The following is a 20739-nucleotide window of genomic DNA, read 5'->3' on the forward strand; positions in this document are numbered from 1 at the left end:
ATTTATCTAAAGTTTATTTTCTCTCAAGCAGGAGGTAAACAAACCCAAAGAATAATGCTGTTGACCAAGTTTTACCTTTAGAAATGTAGTTAGCTGCTCACAGGTATTAAGGTGAGATCTTCTTATAAACATATGAGTGTGTTGTCATTACCTCTCACAGCTAAGTGCTTTAGGAACCACTGTGCTGAATGTGGAAAACAGCTCAGAAACATCTGCTTACTTATCAGAGAAGTCTGTCATTTGCTCCTTAAATTGTGCATCCTGGTTTAGCACAGGCCCTTTTGCAGCAACAGCCTGTTTAAAGGGCTGCAAGATGGCTGACTGCCAATTACCCAGTCACAGCCTGAGAAATAAAAAGTCTGTCTATAAAGAATGCTGCAAACCCCAAACACAAACATTTCAAATTAAAAGTATATAAATGTAATATGATATGCAAACAAAAGCAAGCAAACAAACAAAACAACCCCACAAAAACAACACAGTACTAAAATTTTCAGAATTAAAAAAATATTCAGAAATTAAAAGCTTGTATTTTATTATTTATAATTAGATATTAAATAAACTTCATCTGGAAAGAGGAATAAATAAGTGGTGCAACTTTCAAATATGTAAAGCTCATTAACAGAAGGCTTACACTTCTTGCATTCATAATATAGTTTATTTATAATATATCTTAAATAATTACCTTTTTTGCTTGAATTATGTTTCTGTAACATGTTAGAAGATTTTTAGGATTAGTAATTTTGTTTGATAAATGGTAAATGGTAAATGGCCTGTATTTATATAGCGCCTTTCTGGTCCCTAAGGACCCCAAAGCGCTTTACATATCCAGTCATTCACCCATTCACACACACATTCACACACTGGTGATGGCAAGCTACGTTGTAACCACAGCCACCCTGGGGCGCACTGACAGTCGACACAGATTCACTAATTTTTCAGTTTATAAAAAAAATGTATGGGATAGTAACATCTCATGCCTGGAAAGTCTTCAGTTCAGTTTTATTTGTAGAGTGCAAACTGTTGCTACAACAACAGTTGCTCATGGCACTTTGTATGTTCACCTAAAAACACTGCAATAATACTGCGAAAACCCCAACAATCACACGATCCCCTTTGAGGAAGCACTTGGAGACAGCAGGCATTGGTATTACAATTATTTTTGTATGTTGCATGTTAAACAAGAATTCTGAGTGTTTTCCAACAATAAGTGTTTAAAAATCTCTGCATACAATTCCTGACCGTACATTACTTCACTGTAGAGTTGTTGCAGCTTTTATGTGCATGTTTTAACATATTGTTGCAGCTTTGCAGCAAAGTGTGATCAGTCACAGAGGTCTAACAGAGGTCTTTAGGGAAAGCTTGAGGACTGTGGATGTACTGAAAATCTAAAAGATTTCATCTTTACCTGTTTTATAGATCTGTAAAGGACTTTAAAAGTCTGAATGCATCTGGGGAATCCATCTGTCAGAAAACCTTTTAAATGGAAATCCACTGGGTGGTGAACACGTGTCTTGGCCATCTGCAATGCCTCAACATTTCCCTCCCGTCGTCCAACACTCTCTTTTCTCCTCTGATACCAGTCTCCCTCTGCAAGGCCCCATGTTGTCTCACTCAAACCCCCAGCGCATTGCAGTCTGAACTCCCCCCTTACACACTCATACAGAACCTCAGATTCCTTTCCTCCTCCTTTGCAGCAGGTCAGCGACCCTTTAAGTAATGAAGAATCTCAGAAAGTGAATCTGTTCTTTTGCTTTTACTCTGTGTTTCTGTTGCTGACTTACCTATGTTTGCTTAATTGTGATCTACAGCTCTTTAGCCATATGTCCCCTGATTGTTAAATAGATAAGCTAAGCCCCCAAAAAGCCGGACAAGTTTTCAATCTTATGAGAAACAAAGAAAAAGGGACACTTGTACAGAATGTACTTATTAGGAGGATAATAAGTAAATGTTGCCTGTCAGCAATTTGAAACATTTCTTGGATTAGTTGTTGCATGGTTTTAATGTGCTGACAGAAAGCAGTAATGCTTTTATAGTTCTAAAGAAACTTTGACATTGACTAAAAAAAGCACATCCTCTTTCTTTTGCCAAATCTGTAACAGCAGTAGGTGAGTGTGGCTGTGCAGCATGATCATAAGAGAGGGGGCGGTGAAGTTGTGTATCATGATCCCGAGGGAGTGGGAGGTAAATGAGTAAAAGCGTGAGAAAGGGGAAATGAAAAAGAGGAAAACCAGGAAATGCCACGTCACAGGGAGCTATTGCCTTCAGTGGGCTAATCCTTCACAAGCTAACTCAAATCCTCATGAGAAGACCAACAAATGCAGTGAATCAGATGCAGGAGCAGCCTTAATGGTTTAAGGGCCTCGGGGAAATACCAGGATGAAGACCTCCAGTTTTAGCTTAGCCAGTTTAAACAGAGTATGTCTGAAAAATCTGAACTCTTGATAACTGATAACTGGTTCATGTGCCACTTTACAATTCTACCCAAAAAACTGTTTAACTTTCTTTTGAATTGGTGTAAGGTTAAAGTTAATATAATGTTTGTCTCCTGAATTTGTTAGAATTTGTAAAAAAAAAATCTTATTTTTTCCCTCATAAATATATTAGTTTTTAATAAATCTGTGAGTTTTATTCTTATTAATCTTATTTTTGCCAGCATCATGCTAAAATATCTTTTTTAGGGCAGTGGAGTAGTTTGTATTGTTCTGTCACATGAAGATGGTCGTGGGCTCAAATCCAATCTGGTGGGTCTTTCTGTGTTCTCGCTGCGTCTGAGTACTCTGGATTCCTGCCACAGTCCAAAGACTGCAGGCAGTAGGGTTAGGTTAGTAATTTATTAGTGACTTGCTCATAGTTGCATGTCATCGGCCAGTTGTGTGGCAAGCAGGAAGTGGACGTGAATGCAGGACTTTGCAAACAAACGTGAACTCAAATCACAACTTTTCTGGCAGCTTTAACAAAACATAAGGCAGAGCAGAGCTGCAGCACACTAACTGGAAAAACTAACATTGACAGACAGACGAGAACATAACATGAGGGGAGATCACAACAAGGGACTGAAGTAAAACTTAAATACACACGAGGTAACCAGCAAACTGGAACACACCTGGGAACACAGGTGAACTGAATCTGACTAACGAGACAGAAAAAACAAAACTGAATACACACGAGACAGGGAACTAACAGAATAAAACAGGAAGTAACACACATGCACACACAGACGTTATTAAAATCAAACATTTTAAATTTAGGATTTTTTCTCATACATTGTGTGTTTTCTGATCATTTTTATTGTCTCAGAAATTTCTGTACTTTTTTCTGATAAAATGGAAAGTTTGTTTTCCTTTCAGAAATTTGATTTCCTTTCTAATAAATTTATGAAAAAAACTGCAGACTTAGCAGAGGATTCTTTTGCAGCGATTGTCTTTCCACTTCTTTGAAGCAGATTTTGAAGGAACAGTTTATTTTAGTTGGTGTGGGAGGGGATTCTGCAGCAATCACACTGTGGTTTCTTTAACCAACAGTATAATTTAGGAGCGAGGCCGAGGAGGATGATGTGTAACCTCAACATTCAGGGAGGGTCTGGAAGAGTATAAATGGTCCCCCAGGCTTATTTATGCATCTGCAGAGTGATTAGTGACTTACCGTGGTAATTCTGTATTGAATTTCCTATCCTGTATGTTAGTTTCATTTTTAAGACCCCAAAGCTTTGACATGGAAAAATACATGTGATGTCTAATTTTCGTTTCCTTTCACAACTCCAAACTGCAATACCTTTCAGAAGTCGGTGGAACCCAACAAGAGGCTATAATGACCAAAAGAACTGTAAACCAACTACAGAACAAGTTTTCTGCGTTTTTCAGAGAATCATTAGTAAAACTATATGATTGAGTGAAATGCCACAAGAAGTAATTGGATTTCCAATTTACATGGAGCTTGAAGATGGTTTGGCTCAATTTGTAGAAGGGCAATTATTGACTTGAGGTGAATTTGCTTGCAATCAATAAGCCGCCTACTTCCAGCCTGTGATTCTCCATCTATTTCCTTAAATCCAACCCGAGTTTGTATTGATCTGCTTGAGCAACAGATGGACTTTTATCAAGGAGGACAGCCAGACAGCCACCAGAGTCCCTGTTGTGCATACAGATTGTTGGTACGTGACTCAGACTGGGCAAAGTTCAATTGTGTTATGTAGTGATCCTGTAAAAACTGTACACACCAACTCAATAAAAAGAAGGCTGGGAATAGATAAGGGTTTGATTCCAACGTTTTGGTCCACTGAATGTGGTTATTGTTAATTATTAAAACTCAGATTGATCTGAGACACTAAAATGTCTCAAAGCAACAACTAAGACTTTGTCCACACGGTTCAAGTTAAGCATATTATTACTATTGAAAATGAGCAAAGGGGAACTGGTAGCAGCTGGGTCGCTTTCATTTTCCATGAACATGACGTGAGGAAGTACTTGTTCCTCTGTCCTTGCTCTCTCTTGACTTATCTAGACCAAAGCGATGCTTCAGTCTGTCTCTTTATGCCCGCTTCTCTGTGACCTGGAAGCATCTGGACCAGGGAGGGGAAACCCAACATTACTCAGAATGCAGACATAAGCTCCAAAACCCACACTGGACACATTCCTGTGAAAATACAGTGTATGCTGACATTCTGGGCTGACTTCATCACAAAACCTCCCCGAAGGACATTTAGATAGAGAAATTTCAGGCATCTCTGAAATTCCAGGCTCAAGATGGTGTTTATACGTAAGTGTGTTTTAACCCAAACAAGCTGCATGCAAGGCACAGGGAGCTGGTTGGCTGCTCAGTGCGCTGCTTTGGCGAGGGGTGAAATATTTTAGCAAATTTGACGTTTTGTACAGAAAGCCATGACCCCGGAGGATGAAGTTGCTGATCTCTCAGGCACCACCATCACGTGCCATTAAAGTGATGACCCCTTTGAATCTTTAGTTTTATAATCTCCCTTATCATTTACCAGCACCTCTTAGGTAACTCATGTTACCTAAGAGTTGTTCTAACAGAAATTTTAAAAATTAGATTTTTTTCTTTTTTGTTTATCGTCTTTAGAATAAATCACCTAAAACAAAACCTCCTGCTAGGCCAAAAATTGGCACCTGCCCATTCACCTTTTCCTCCAAACAGCTACCAATGACGGTTTCCATAATACATTTTTTTCTCCTTTAGTCAGTAACCACAAGACTGCGCAGACATCTCGGGTGACTGAAAACCAGCTGGGCTGATCCTATTTTCAGTGGCTTTGGAGGACTCAATAAAGACCAGTGTTACTAGGATTAGCTGATAAAGGAACAGCCACTTAGTCTGAGATGTTTTAAGTATGGAGATGTTCAGTGTTAAAGGAAACAATGCCATCAGCTGTCCAAAGGATTAGGTGATTTTGAAATAGCTTTAGATATGATAAAATGATTCTGCATGAGGTTTTTCAAGAATTATTGCAGCGAGCCGATTGGGCAATCTGCTTACAGAGTTCATGCTGGTTTTTCAAACAGCATTTTAACTTGTTGGTTGTTGCTTTTCCTAATAAATCAATCATAATGAATCATTTGCAGTTACATCTGGCATTACAATCTCCAAATGAGTCTGGCTGGCTTTGACAGCAATAAAGTCATATTATGGTCTACGTGCATTTGTGGCATTGACTTTGTCTGTCTTTATTCACACATTACATCACATAATATGGGATGTAGCTCAACTATAACACAGTTCATTATGAGACACTATGGACAGTTTTAAATCACTCATCTCTGTTTTTACTGCACCGAGCTCTTCAAACAGCTAAACATATCCCTTCCTGTCATTCAAATACACACAGCACAGAGAGAAAAGTTAAAAGGTGATAATCTGGACTCGAATCAACTTTCTTTCTGCTGTTTCGTCCCTCTGGCAATATCTCACAATCAAACATCCATCTCACCAGGAAACACATTTCCAAAGGACCTGTCTGCCCTGCCCACCTTTATTTTCCCACGGGAGTCAGCCAATGACGGTTACTAAATCCTGTCTTTCCCACTAAACAACTTTCTATTTATGAAGCAATCCTTCGATGTACTGATCTCATACTCTTGTGTGGATTTTCGGGACATGGTAGAAAATGGCTGTAAGCACCTTCTGTCTTTTTAATGTGAGTGGAGCACGTTTATGTTGAGGCATGTATTCAGCATTTTCAGAGCTTTGCTTGTAGCTCTGCCAAAATGAAGTCTGAATTTCAAACTAAAAATGTTTGGCCATCTGTCTTGTTTGTATCGAGCCTGTGTCTGCACCTCTATCTGTAGTTTAATATACATAATAGAAATCTTATCTTCTGAATAAGTGCTTTCTCTTGTCTCATAATTAGAGCTATTGATATTTTGAAACACTCAACCCTTCCCAGAAAATGCTGTGCATCTTCTGCCATGAGATGAACCAATGGGGGCTTTTCCTGTGAGCTGAAGAGACATCTTGTGGCGAGGAGAAAACACTAGTCATTGACCAAGGTCAAAATGATAAAACATGGCCAATAGCTTCCTTGAAAAAGACAGCCATTTATCATTTTAGCTTCCAGACATAAACAAACTCTGTGACTGGATAAGTCAAGGTAAGACAAAATGGTCATGAGCTTTGTTTAACATGCCATTAATGCATAATATACAATCTACACAAGCTTTTTACTTGTGTTTTGCTAATTCAAATATTATTCGGCAGCAGACAATGAAGTGCAATAAGCCCAAGTTTGTACTTTCATTAAAAACAAAGGAAGCCCCAACTTTTAAAGGACTTCTCATTACACAAAATCAGGAATGAGACTCCTTTTAATTCAGCTTTCCTAACATGCAGTGTAAAGAGATGAAACAGCCTCTTTCCCCTCAGCTGGCTGTCATTATCTCAAATATTTCACCCATTTTTCCACCTGGCAAGCCTGAAACCACAAACAACAAAGGCCAGACTTTTCTACAAATTCAACACTTTCTATTGATGCTGGAGCCAGACTACCTTTAATAGGCCGTGTTGTTTGTTCACTTGAAAGTAAATGTCAGGACACAGTGCATGTGTGTGTGTGTGTGTGTGTGTGTGTGTGTGTGTGTGTGTGTGTGTGTGTTTGATGATCATTTTCTTTGCCGGCATAAAGAAAAGAAAAAACAGCATCCGAGGTCTTCCAGCTGAGCGACGTCACGCTCAGGCCTCTGCAGCGAATGTTTACCAGCATCAGTCTGTACCACCCATCACACCACATACTGTTGACTCCCTGCGAAACCTACTCTCTGGTTTCCAATGGTCACAATTAATTCAAGTGTGAGATGTGACAGAAGGATGCAACAGGAACAAGGCAGCCCAGCTGACCAGCTTCAGTTTGTCACACAGTGCAGTTTCTCCTCTTCCTCCTGCCTCTTTATCGTGCCGAAAGTGGCACAGATGCCTGCTTTAGAAAGCACAAAGGCTCAGAGGGAACTCTGAATGTCAGAAACACAGGCCGCCTTTCTGTAGTCTGCGCTGTGACGGACTGATTCTGAAAGTGCTGCCCCTGCAGGGCAAATGTCATCCCGATTTGTAAAGCTTGACTCCACAGAGCAGTAACTTTCTATTGCTAATAATCAGATTTAAAGCAAAGTAGGTGAACATTTATAAGATCACCTAGAAGTCTAACTAACTTGCTGTGGATCCCGACTTGCTGCGAGAACAGAGAGCTCACTTTGGTTCTCAAGCATGCAGCGTCTCACATAAGTTGGGGGAGCCGGTGCAGTGGCCATGGCAACCTTGTTCGAGCCACAACAAGAGGGGTTTTGTGCTGGTGGGCCACGTAGTTGAGCCCTACTGTGACTGGCCTCCTTTTTAGTCTCTTTCACACTGCCTTTGTCTATCTGTCTCTCTTTCTCTTGCATTGGTACTCATGCACACACACACACAAACCAGTATTTTTATTTTTTTTATCTGTTCCCAGGGTGCTTGGTGTCCCTGCATAGGGGAGTGTTTACAGGATGTTATCTGTGTCAGCGCTGGTCTCTCATCCCTCTGAGTGGGTTTTTTTATGGAATGCTGGAACAGGATAGAGGAGTTGCAAAGGGGGAGTGACAAGAGCCCAGACAGAGAGAGGGAGAGAGAGAGAGAGAGAGAGAGAGAGAGAGAGAGAGAGAGACTATATATATATCCTAAGGAGGCTGGTGCTCACAGGCACAGCTGGACTACTGGATAACTGGACTGCAGCCCATTGGATATTTAACTAAAAAGGTGAGTTTTTTTTCATTCTTTTCTAATTATTTGTTCAGAATCTTCATCATTTATTATTATTTTAAAGAAAGAAAGGAAGAAAGAGAAACTCATTGCCTATATCTATATAAGCATTTACACTTTTCATTTCATGGTCTCAACATTAAATGAAAAATTTAACTGGAATGCCACAGGTAGAGTGAATCTTTCAGAGGATGTGGGCACTTGAAAAACCACATCCTAAGTGCGACAGAGCCGTTAAGTCTCCGTCGCACTTAGAGGAGAAACCGGAGTTTGATCAAGTGCCTGTGTGGGACTCGCCTTTTTTCCCTCTCTCAAGAGAAGTTATTACCAAGCACTAACTAAGATAATTATTCAGTAAATACTTACTCCCCGTTTTTGTTTTCCTTCATTAGAATGGAATTTAAATCCGTTATTTAATTCCAAATTAAAAATTTGAAAAGTTAATTTTTGTTGTTTGTCATTTGATTCTCATAAAAATGTGCAAAAAATCTGATGGTATGTTACCAAATGAAGTAAATCTAATTAGCACAGTGATAGGAAAGGCTGTAAAATGACACCACTGATCTCATCACTGCAGCAGTCACTGGTAAGCTGAGAAAGTGTTGTTACATATAAACTTGTATTTTTGTGATTTTTTTAAACAAAAGTAAACCCTCAAAAATATTATATCTGGGAGTGTTCAATTAAACTGAGGCTGTAATGAGGAGGGAAATGTGGTTGTATTACTGAACAAGTGCACTGGTGGGGGATTTTCTTCTCTCAGTCTTGGGTGTGCCGTTTTCTGAGCTCCAGGGAACCAGAAATGAGTTAGCTCATCTCTTTTGGGTATTTTACATAGAAAAGTATAGAATCATCATCGAAGTAAATCCCCTTTTTACCCATGTTGTGAACATCTGTGTTTGCTTTGGTTCTTGGCTATTGTTAGAGAAGTAAAAATGACATCCCAAAAGGCCAGCACTGCAGTGTTGCACAATATGTCCACGTCATAATTCATGAGTACACATACCATATTTGACATCTGTTCTGTTTTACCATCCATGAGGGCTAGTTTGTGTACTTAATTTTTTTTGGGACCTGTGTCAATGCCACCAGGACTTAAAAACGAGTCCCTGTCATTAACTCATGCTCTGAGGGCGCGGCCTGAAACTGGATGCCTACATGTGCTGACATGACCTGCTGTTTGCTTTTATTGTAGAGTTTGTTTGTCGGGAACATGTTCTTAGAGAACCTATTCCTGAGACTGCAAACACTCTCCTACACAGGGGCACCATGCATGCTGAGAAAGGATTGAAAAAAGACAGAGAGAGACTTCATGTTACTTACATTTTCTAAAATAAAGAAAAAGCTGAGCCGTATTTTATTTGAAGTGCTAAAAAGTCTCAAATTAATGAACTTCACAAGGGTTTCGTGTTTCTTCTCCTTTCAGGCACCAGCAAAGCCTTTGGAAATCCTATTAGATTAGTTACTGTGAAACATATAGTTCAAAGATGAACAGTGTGGCAGACTGGCTCGTGAACAACAGGGACAAGATAGAGAAAGGTGTGGAGATCATGGGGCAAGCCTCTGAGGTGCTAGCTGCCACTGTGGGCCAGCTACACCCCGTCTTGGAGGCCGTGTTCGTGGCCTCAGCCGAGCTGCTCAGCAACCCAGACAGCAAAGAGGCTCGCTACTTAACTCAACAATTTGAGATGGTGAACCAGAAACTTGAAGGAATCCAAGATGAGATTGATAAGCTTGCCCTGGAGCTGCAGAGAACGTCGTTGAACAAGCAAAACTTTGATCGAGAGGCACAGATGATCAGTCAGTATGAGAAGTTTCAGGTCTTTGTCAACGCCAAGCCAAAGTTCAAGGAAAAGAAGATGGAGAAATTCATCAGCCATTATGAGAGCACCGATATGGATTTAAACTTGGATGCCCTTTACAATGCTGTCACTGGGGAGAACACCTCAGGAGACCCCATGCTGGAAACTGTAGTTAATACAGAGCAGAGAAGCAGAAGGGCAGTGGAGGACTTCTGCGCTCGACTGAAAAAGCTTTTTGTGGTTGGCATTATTGCTGTCATGGGTTATGCTGCCCTCAAGGAAGGAGGAGTTGGGGAGGAGATGGTGAAGAAGTGGCAAGGACGAATGGAGGAAGTGGAAAAGCGAATGAAAGCAGCTGTGGATGACTGTGCAGAGAACTTTGCCACACAAGCCAAGGTGGACATAGAGCATCTAGTTCAGGAGAACCCAGGCACCGTCGACCAGAACTTCACCAACACCATCTTGGATGCGCTTGCTAAGAAATACGACTGGGTGAACTGGTCCATCAGGGCCTTCAATGACCGGGAGCGCATTTTCTTTTTTAACTGGCTAGCTGGAAAGAAGTACCATGGAAGTGGAGGAGCCAACTGGTTTGACCTTTTGACCAAGAACAAGATCAAGATTGTGGTCTCTTTCTGTGTCAACCCGAAGCCTATTAACAAGAGTCAGATCCAGGAGAAGATTGAGCAGGAGAAGTTGAAGGGGAACATGATGGCAGTTGCTCTGTCTTTGAACAAAAGCTTCCCCAACTGCCTGGTCCATGCTGTCAGCCATTACAAGGCAGTGGTGCAGTCCACCAACTTCCAAGACGATTGTTACTACTTTGGAAAACACAAACGAGCGTACCTGTGCATTCATCCTGAATAGGCCCATGAAAAATGTAATGTGTACCTTCGTATTGATGAATTTATGAATGTCTTTATCAGAGACTTGAAAATATCTCCATTCAGTATAGAAATGTATTCCTAAATCTTGCCTCTGTTGATGTGTAATCAGCTCTGTCTGGGTTTTGCTATGTGACCCATTGTCTAATGCAACAATTTATATTCTTATACATACATTATGTGTAGCTTTGAGGTTAGAAAATTCAGAGCCAGATGTGTCCATGCCAGCTTTGTCTTAGCATTAGGGTTGTGAATCTGTTCCCACTGAATATTAGCCTGCTAAGGGTGGATGACTGAGCAATATCTGTTTGTGAGCTTTCAGAGATTTTAAAATTATATGTGAAAATCTACCCTTGGAAAATGCTAGCTTTGGATGTTCTGAAGAAGATGACATTCTTGACTATCAAAACTGGGTTTGGATGGGATTATTAGTCAGCGACTTGGTTCTGAAGTAAAAAATTATTAAAGAGGTGTTCAACAATTAAAAGAATAGTTCTACATTTGGGGGAAATGTGCATATTTGCTTGCTTGGCCTTCGATTTCTATATTAAAAATCGAAAGAGAAATCCGTCCATTTATTTTCTTCTGCTTATCCCTTGGGCCTGCCTCCACTGTCACTGGTGAGGGCCAAGGTAACATGGATCACCACTATATCGGACAGAGATGTATTCATACTGAGAACCATTTAGAGTCACAATTACGTGTACTTTGGAAGGAAGCCAAAGCACTCATGAAGGCTTTAAGAATGATTTAAGTTCACATTAGAGTAGTAGAGCTCGTCTAATCTCAACAAAACAATCAAACAAACAAAAAATAACCGCTTAAAAAATTCAGGTGCCCTGTTATAAAAAGATAAGATAAGATAGCCTTTATTAGTCCCACAGGTGGGAAATTTGTTTTGTTTTGTAATCAGTAAAGCTTTTCAAAATGTAAAGGAAATGTGTCATAAAGAATGATTCAGAGTGCACAAATGACTAATACTGTGGTAGACAATTAATATTACCCACTCTGCGAATAAAAGCCTATTTTTAAAAAATCTAATATTTTGCTGTGTTTGGTGCTGTGTGGGAAACCTTTCACATACGATTAAACGGTATGCGTCTTTTACTTTCATTCTTAATAAACTAAAATTACGGATATTTTGTCATCCTTTGTTATCGTCGTTACTCTCTTATTTAAAGGCTCGTGTTGAATTCAAACGAACTCAGCCAGATTAGCTCTTTAACGGTTATAATGCTGTAATAACATGCCTTTGTTTATTAGATGGGTGGAGGCTGATCTGTATACAGTATCAACAACAGTCTATTATGCTCACAACTGATTTTCCCTCCACCACCCAGGATTTTTTTCTTTTTTCTTGTACTTCTTGTGGGTTTGACTGGGTGTGCCTGCTCTCTGTAACATGAGAGCCACATGACCAATAGGAAGGCAAACAGTCTGGAAGTTAGAGTTCTTCCGCAAACTTTATGAGGTGAGTCCGTTTCTCTTGAAAATGTTTCATAGTGGACAGGCACATTTTAACTGCGTGTGAGCAGAGACATTATAAGGGTCATGTGGCGGTAGTGTGAGTGCTGATGAGTGGGAAAGGATCGATTCAGCTTAATCGACTTCATGCCACTCTCGTTACATAATCGAGCTGTTTTTTTTTAAATCCGCTTTTTGTTCACTGCTGTTAAAAGTCCTCATATATTTTGTCAACACGAGTTGTTTTAATTAAGCGGAGTGGGTGATTAGACGAATCTGCAAAATTTAATGCAGTTCAGGCAAAACTTTTATGGGCGTTGGTTGCCAGATCTGGTGCCACCGCTTTACTTTTTCCAGGAAGTGCTTGTTTTTTTTAATCCACTGCGCTGTAACGCAAACCTAATCTGTGGTGTGAAGCTGCTATGTTTGTTTGTTTCTCTGCCCATCGGATGTAAAACGATACAATTACATTGTACAACCCTCGCGCGCGGACTGATCGATACTTCATCCATTAAGAGAGCGCATTTAACAGAGCGTTAAGTTTTTTCCCTGCTCAGTGGTCAGACTGAGTGGTCAGCTGTCAGATGGAGGGTTTTTTCGACTGTCCAGATGAAGCTGGCACTAAAGTCAGTGCAGATAGCGCATGCGCGTTGTGTGTTTCTTGCCACTGCACCGATCCTCATATAAATGTGCCATTAGCATATCGCAGTGTTTAAATTCTGCACAGTAATAATAGATGAGAGGAAAACCGTCACCCTGGCTGATATTTTTATTATATTGCTCTTTGAGACTGCATCAACGCATAAGCAGCATATTATTGGTCAGTTCAGTCCTGAGCTGACAGAGCTAAAGGTTACGCCTCTCCAGTGGGTCACACACAACTGAAGGTCATCATAATATTAATGTAATACAAAAAAGATAACGACACTTTTATAATGTTTGCTGATTTGTAGAATATGCTGTATTTACCCTCCTCTTTGGTCTTTGAGTACTTAAAAAGGCAAATTCATGTTTGTATCTGAACAACTTAAAGATACCTGAAATGTAACTAAAGACCCCAAAAATCACAGAAATCATTTTGCATTTTCTTTAGATTTTTAATGTAAAGGCTTGATCTGAAAAGCTCTGGAGTTAGAAAATATACTGGTCAAATAGGAGCAGCAGAAGAATGACTAAAACAGCATCTGAATGGCTGGGTAAAGTTGCATTTAACAAAAACTAAGACGGAAACACAGTAATAAGAAAAGTACATTTTATATGGTATAGTACTGCATACATGGGGATGTACAGGCTCTCCACAGACTGCGGTGTGCATCTCTGTTATGTGAGCTGCAGCAGCTCTTTGTCTATGAAAATGTGATTTCTTTAAGCACTTTTATGTTTGAAGCATCTGTGTGGAGGTGTTTCATGCACTCAGACTGCAGTTACAAAACCCACGAGACCCCCAGAAGGAGCGAAACCGAGAGATACCATCAGTGGAAACATTTTTTATGCTTAAATCAAATGAGATGCAGTAACTGGAAATGCTCTAACCTCCTGCTGGAATTTCCTACTTTGCTGTTTTTCTTAATTTTTAGAACAAAATTGCACAAATATAACATCCTACATATGTTATATTTGAGAAACAGCCAAGTGAACAGCCTTCAAGTTTCCTCTTTGCTGTCTGGGTTGCTGAACATATAATATCCTTTATATCACTTTTTTTGTTGAAGAGGTTTGTGTTTGTTTATTCACAGGTGTGGGACTTTGAGGATAGAGTTCTTGTGGAGAGTTAGATGAAATTAATCATATTTCTCCATTAAATATGAAGCAGCTGATTAGCTTTGTTTGTCATAAAGACTGGTAAACAACATGTCTGGCCCTTTCCCAAAGAATTCTTGGCCGGGAGCAGTGACTTTGACTCCAGGCCAAAATGTAGCCAATAAAACATAGCTAAACCCCAAATTCTTTTGCGCTTAAGTTTTTGTATAAATTAATCAAACAAGATGAACATTTACTGGGCACTTTATTAAGTACAAGTGTAAAAATGTGTTCAGTATTTTGCTGACATTGTCAAAAAGGCAATATGTCTTTTTTTATATATTACTTGGGTTATAGTCAGTGACGATTACATTTAAGTTTCTTTCATTTCCACCACCCATTGTGCTGGTTATAACGTTGTTTTATTGCGAGAGGATAGCTTCTTATCTGCATCCTGCCAAGAAAAAAGTATATGTGTTTTCAAAAAAGGCCAAACTATTCCTGTAATCTGTGTTCAGATTTGCTAAAATCTGATCACCTGCCTAGACATCCTTCGTGCTGGTGTCTGATAGCTGCAGAGGTGTGAGATGTGTCAGCCTGAGAAATGGGTGCTATCTTCTGCAGTTTAGCCACATAAAGCCCCCTGCGACAGACTTGACCTCAGCAGATAGATAAATGAGCTGACAGATTATTTTCCATTGTCTTGTTGCCGTGGTAACTTGCTGAGTTTCACTGGAAAACGCACCCTCACCCAGCAAGTTTAACCTCTTTATGCTTAATCACTTCCCACGCCTGCTGCTCTGATATTGACTGAGGAGAAACAGCACTGCTGCTTCTCACTCAGCTCCAAATGAAACACGCCATGTGAACAAGACCAGAAACTTGAACTGAAGAGTGTGACGGCAGATTCTTTACCGAGAGCTGCAAAATAAACAGTCATAGGGACCTGTTTTTTTTTTTTTCCACACAAATGATAGTTTCTTCCAAAATTGCACATTTCCAGATCTGCACAAAGGACATGTCTGAACATGCCCAGGAAATCAGTTAGTGTTGCTCTTGCTGTGAGTCCTGGAATTTGGAAATATTGTTCAGACTAAGACTTTCCAAGTTCAACAGGGATCCGGTTTTTAGGGTGAAATGAAGGGAAAACCTTTTTGCCCTGCATATCAATAAATGCCCAGCATGCTTTAATTTGTGTAAGGGTTATTGCCATCTTGAATTTAACCCTTTACTTTTACTTCTTGCTTGCTATTTTCTTTTTTATTATTATTACAAAAATTCTTGATTAGATTTAGGAAAAGATCACTGCTTCGACAACATTTGTCCTGCATGTAGAAAAGTGAAGCCCATCCAATATATGAGACTAAGGGATTCTTTACAAGCCCTCATATGTATGTCATGACCTGTTTCACTTCTATAAACCCAGAGCATCGAGCACACAAGCAAAAGAGCACCTTATGTTTGTCGGTTAGCAGCTTTGGTGCTATGGCCATTTTTGATGCTTTGGAAATGACAGACTTTCCTTTCCTTTTTCCTTTCATTCAGCTTTTATGGGAACTGATCTGTTGCCAGAAGCTCATGAACTGTCCTGACTTCACGTGTTACACTTTTAGACACTTCCTGATAATTGGCCTTGAGTTTTCAGTTTTTCCAGACATGTTTTCAGTCTTTATGTTAAGCTAAGTTGCTGGCTACAGCTTCATTATAATGTTGAATCTATTTTATAATTTAACCCTTTGCAAAAAAGGCAACAAAATAATGGATTTCAAACTCTTTCTTAGGCATTTAATTTTACTTTTAACTTGGAAAACAGCCCATTGAACAGTGTGAATTAAAGAGGAGATAGTTGCATTTAACAGTCCAAGTACATAATTTAGTTCCACATGCTTTTATTCTCTGCAAGTTTGCCATGGTAAGCATGTGAGCTCTGTGTTTCTCGGTTAGGCTTGGCTTGGCGTGGCTTGAAACCAGTTAGTGCTCCTCCATGTTATCTTTGCATAATAGTTACTCTGTTGAGGAATAGCTGTTTAAGTTGAATGTAAATGTAAATGTTGAACAGATACAATTTAGCTCCCAGCGGTTAACATACGAATAACATGCAGCAGTTCAGCCCATACCAGTCCTCCGTCATTACTGAACTCTCTTGGCATTGTTGAGTCATTGCTCATTGGGTGTGACCAGCAGCCAGCACTAAAGCTCACTTGGCTGTTTCTCTCTTTCCTTATCAGTGTTTGCTGCGTAGTAAGAAGCACAAGGCCTACAGTCCACAGTCCAACAACACTGGAACAGAGCTGTAAGTAGAGTTAGAAGACCAAAAACTGACCCCTCAATCTGTGTTTTACTTTGACTGTTGTTAATATTACAAGAGGATCAGTTCTGACTGTTTCTAAGAATGTGAATGTTTTTCTTCAGTCTGAGAGAGACGTCAGCAAAGATGGCAAATCCACTACAGAAGCTTGTGTCTGAGAAAAAGGACATGGTGGAGACAGTGATGGAAGTGTTTGAGCAAGGAGCTGAAGTGGTGGCCAGCATCGCCGGTGACCTCTTCCCCGTCTTCTCCATTGCAGCCCCGATTGTCAAGCTGGCTCTGGACAACGTGGAGAGCAAAGAGGCTGCATTCATGAAGGAGCAGTTTCAGAAGGTCAGAGATCGGCTGGATGTAGTGTCTGAGGAGCTTCAGCGGATCAACGAGGAGATCAAGAAGAGCGGAGTGGATTCTACGTACTTCCCCGTTGAGGAAAACATTACTAATCAGTTCAGGAAGTACATGGACATCCTCAACGCCAAACCGAAGTTCAGGGAAGTGAAGAAGAAGCTCTTCCTGGAGCATTTCGCCAAGACCGGAGGCGACAAAAATATTAACACCCTATACAACGTTGTGATGGGAGAAAGTTTCTCTGGGGAACCTTTGCTCGAGATCATCCTTAACTATGAGGAGAAAAATCGCCGGGTGATGGAAGACTTTTGCGCCCGTCTGAAGAAGCTCTTCTGCATTGCGCTCATTGCACTGCTGGGCCACGCTGCTCTGAAAGGATATGATGAGGAGGACGATCTTCTAAAAGAGTGGGGTGAGAAGATGAAGGCTGTCCAGAGTAAAATGAACGCTGTCATTGAAGACTGCATTGTCAGCTTCCCTAAACAAGCTGAAGAAGACTCCCGACGACTGGTGAGAGATCAGCAAGATTTAACCAACCAACAGCTAGCCGATGCTATGATAGAGAAGCTAAAGAAGAAGTACGACTGGGTGGGCTGGTCTGTGCGTATATTTAAATCTCCTTCAGGCCTGTTTGTCAACAAGAGGGATTTCCAATGCGCAACGGGAAAGAACCGCTTCCAAGTGCCTTCATCGGATGAGAAACTGAACGTGTGGGTGTCCTACAGCTCCTCGCCTGAGCCTGTGGACAAGAGCCACATCCAACAGCTGATCCAGTCTCAGAAGAAACTCACAGTGGTTGGGGTCGCTGAGTTCCTGTTCGAGAAGTTACCCGGCGACTGTGTGGTTCACACAATCAAATCCACCAAAGACCTGGCCTGCTCGTGGAGCTTCGAAGATGAACTTCACTACTGGGAGGAGCACAAAAACTTCTACGTCTGTGTTCACTCAGCTTGATGTTTTAGACACTGAACAAAACTCCAAAAGTCACTCATGCTGCGTTTGTGTTTGTTTGTGTACCACATCATCATTTCTGCACAGATAATTGGTGCACCTTTGTTTAACCTTATTCTCATCTTGGGAGCTCCTCTGGGCAGTTATTTTGAAGCCCTTATCTAAATGAATAAGTACAAAGCCAGAATATTTACTTCAGTGGTCATTAGAAGATAAAAAGACGTTTCTTCCAAAAGAACGGTTAAAATGATTTGTTCTCAGCAGTTATACTTCTACGAATGAAAAGTTTGATAATGTTACAACTCATTTAATTGCTCAGTCTGGAGTGATGACTCAATCAGTCTCTGTTCATCTCACCAGCACACTGAACAGACATTCTGCATATATAAAAGGAGCAGACATGTTTGCCTTTAAACAGTTACAGTGGTCATGAATATGGCTAATATGTTTCCCAGGTGTTGATTAGGGGCAAAACATCTGCAGTCTTTGCCATTAAGGAATTTCATAGACTTTCATAGATTTGTATTCAGGATTCTTGTAGCACCAGTGTCTGATATTAAACAGTATATGGCTTCCCAAACTGCACTTCCACAATCATTTTTTTTTATGCTGAAATGTTCTTTTTTCTGACATTCATCCACAGGAAGTTCACATAAACTAGACTGGAGAAAAGGCACAAAGAATTGTGAATACAAAAATACAGAGAAATGAAACATGGTGGTTGATCCACCCGTACCACTAACGAGCCGGTCAACAGCTGAAATGTAGCGGAGCATGATGTCCCACAGTTGAGGTTCTTGATTGTGCTTAAATTGTGTTGTTGGAGGCATATTTACTTGTTATCTAGTAAAGTTATAGGTGAGTGTTCCATTTTCCTTTTTTTTCTATTAACTCCAAGCATAACGATAATAGTTGTGGTATATGCGTCACCTAAAAAAGCTTAAAAGCTTTTTAAACATTATTTTGGGACAAAATCTCCAAACTCAAGAAGCATTTTCTCGCTTTCCCTTGACCACAGAAATGAATCCTGAGGCTCTCATCCTGTTCAGAGAGAAAGAGGGTTTCAAAATAACGGCCCAAACGTGCCTGAAGGCGTTGCTAAGGTGGCTGCAGAGTAGTAAGACTTTTTCCAGCGTTGACCAAACACAGCTGTGCTTTGTTTCTTTCTCAAGACAGATACAAGTGCTCACCTCTTGGCTTACTTTGCATTAGTGTAAATTGTATCATTTTTTATGAAAGTTGTGGGTTTTAAAATTTTTACAGAAACTTTGCCAGGAGCTAATCAACTAATATTTTCCACTGTTATGAAATTTGGGAGGACGTGGTTGTTTCTTTGCAGCAGGACATGCTGGGGACTTTGTTGTTACGGTTCATCTGTCACAGAGAGATTGTGCTTGTGCTGGTGCTGATAAGTGCTGACGTCGCCCTGTTGAGGACATCTACACCAAAGCCTTTGAGAGAAAATGATTCCAGGCATTTAGAGAGACTGAAATGGAAACTATTCTTGTTCTCAGTTGGTGAAATAATAATAAATGTCTTCACTTGAAGCTGTACAGCACAGAGCACAAGAGCTCACAAAAGAAAAGGCCTCAGTTTTTATTCACACACCCTGTTACTGACATGCTGAGGTGCTGTTTTGTTTACTGACAGGTGCCTAAAATATTTTGCCTGTGAGTTTGTGCAACATAAACTGAAAGTTTGAATGTACTCAAAACCCGATCTTCACTTTTTTGAGGGTATAAACAGTTTGGGGTTTTTTTGTGGGATCAAACTTGGGTTTGGGATATGACATTAATTAATTTTATTTTAGATTTTAATACAGAAATTGTATAATCTGATCACTATATGGACTCTACTTTATAAGGACAGTAGCAGCTGCTCATAGTTTTCCACTATAACCAATCTGTGTTCCTTCTGTTTCTTTATTATTTTATGTTATTATATAAGTCTAATAAATTCTACTAATTATCAAGAAAATTGTATGCAACACCGATTTGAATGTAAAAATGATTGACAGAAAATTCTTATGTTGCACATCTTTGTCATATTATTTCCATAAAGTGTTTTGGGGAAATTAGTGTCTCAGATTAAAATTTATGCACCAAAAGCACTGAATGTAATAAATCTTCCAAGTAAACATAATCACACATCTTTTCTTTGTTTATTTCATTAATTTATTGCAGTTGCAGTTTGCGTGGTTGTTATAAGATCCAAACTATTTCTAAATGGCAAATGTTGAAATCTGGGATTGCTTTGGCTAATTGGTGTTAATTTCTACAAAATAATTCAGGACCTGATTTACTACTAAAACAAACAACATAATTTATTGACTCCAATGTTGTCAAGACATTTATTCATCAAAATATGTGTCTGTTACTCAAACTTTCTATATTTTTATTTAATGCTTTGCTGATTCTTGAGGCTGAAATCTCACAGAAAGTTCAAAAGTCAGCAGCAGAGTGGCTCCAGCTGACACTGGTACTTCAGCAGTCATTTGTACTGCATTTGTTGTAAAAAAACAAACAAAAAAAAACAAACAACAAAACAAAACAAAAAACTTGAGCACTGAGGTATTTGTTTTGTACTTAAAAATAAATTCAACTTGATAAAGACATCGTCAAATTCAGTCACTAACTACGAAGATGTGAAACCAACATTTGACTGGTCCCAGATATCCACAGAATGAAATGTGAAGCTGAAACACAATCACCAAAAACACCCTGATAAAAGTTACAGTTTTACCTCATTCTAATCAAAAATGTAAATTATAGAATATTTATCAATCTTAGCAAAAAGTCCATAAATACTGATCTTATAGAATCTGCTCTGAAGCTCCAGCTCTACTAATTTTAATGCAGAGACGAAGCCCTATTCATTAAATGTGATGATTAATTGGGTTATTAGGACCACCCAGTGATCTTGACCACTGCATTCTGGTATGAAATAATTTCATGACACTGGCCAATCCATCCGTTCATTTTCTTCCACATGGGGAGCTAGAGCCTAT

General features: G+C 39.8%; 2 protein-coding genes across 3 annotated transcripts; both read left to right on the forward strand.

Moving 5' to 3' along the window:
* Positions 1 to 8075: 8075 nt before the first annotated feature.
* Positions 8076 to 11959, forward strand: rpz5 (rapunzel 5). Its single transcript, XM_003443138.5, has 2 exons — positions 8076 to 8232; positions 9662 to 11959. The coding sequence occupies exon 2, from the start codon at positions 9723 to 9725 to the stop codon at positions 10902 to 10904; it is 1182 nt and encodes a 393-aa protein (XP_003443186.1). The 5' UTR covers positions 8076 to 8232; positions 9662 to 9722; the 3' UTR covers positions 10905 to 11959.
* A 229-nt stretch (positions 11960 to 12188) lies between these two features.
* On the forward strand, positions 12189 to 19874 carry rpz4 (rapunzel 4). 2 transcript variants are annotated; one of them, XM_003443137.5, is made up of 3 exons: positions 12189 to 12392; positions 16354 to 16418; positions 16538 to 19874. In XM_003443137.5, the coding sequence occupies exon 3, from the start codon at positions 16560 to 16562 to the stop codon at positions 17733 to 17735; it is 1176 nt and encodes a 391-aa protein (XP_003443185.1). In that variant the 5' UTR covers positions 12189 to 12392; positions 16354 to 16418; positions 16538 to 16559; the 3' UTR covers positions 17736 to 19874. The 2 variants fall into 2 exon arrangements, with proteins under 2 accessions (XP_003443185.1, XP_019220364.1); XM_019364819.2 differs by lacking the exon at positions 16354 to 16418.
* Positions 19875 to 20739: the final 865 nt, after the last annotated feature.

The sequence above is a fragment of the Oreochromis niloticus genome, linkage group LG11 (genome assembly GCF_001858045.2).
Source record: "Oreochromis niloticus isolate F11D_XX linkage group LG11, O_niloticus_UMD_NMBU, whole genome shotgun sequence".
Lineage (NCBI taxonomy): Eukaryota > Metazoa > Chordata > Actinopteri > Cichliformes > Cichlidae > Oreochromis > Oreochromis niloticus.

What these genes read in the sequence shown, in the direction of transcription:
- rpz5 (XM_003443138.5), top strand. Translation starts at nt 9,723, where the DNA reads ATGAACAGTGTGGCAGACTGGCTCGTGAACAACAGGGACAAGATAGAG.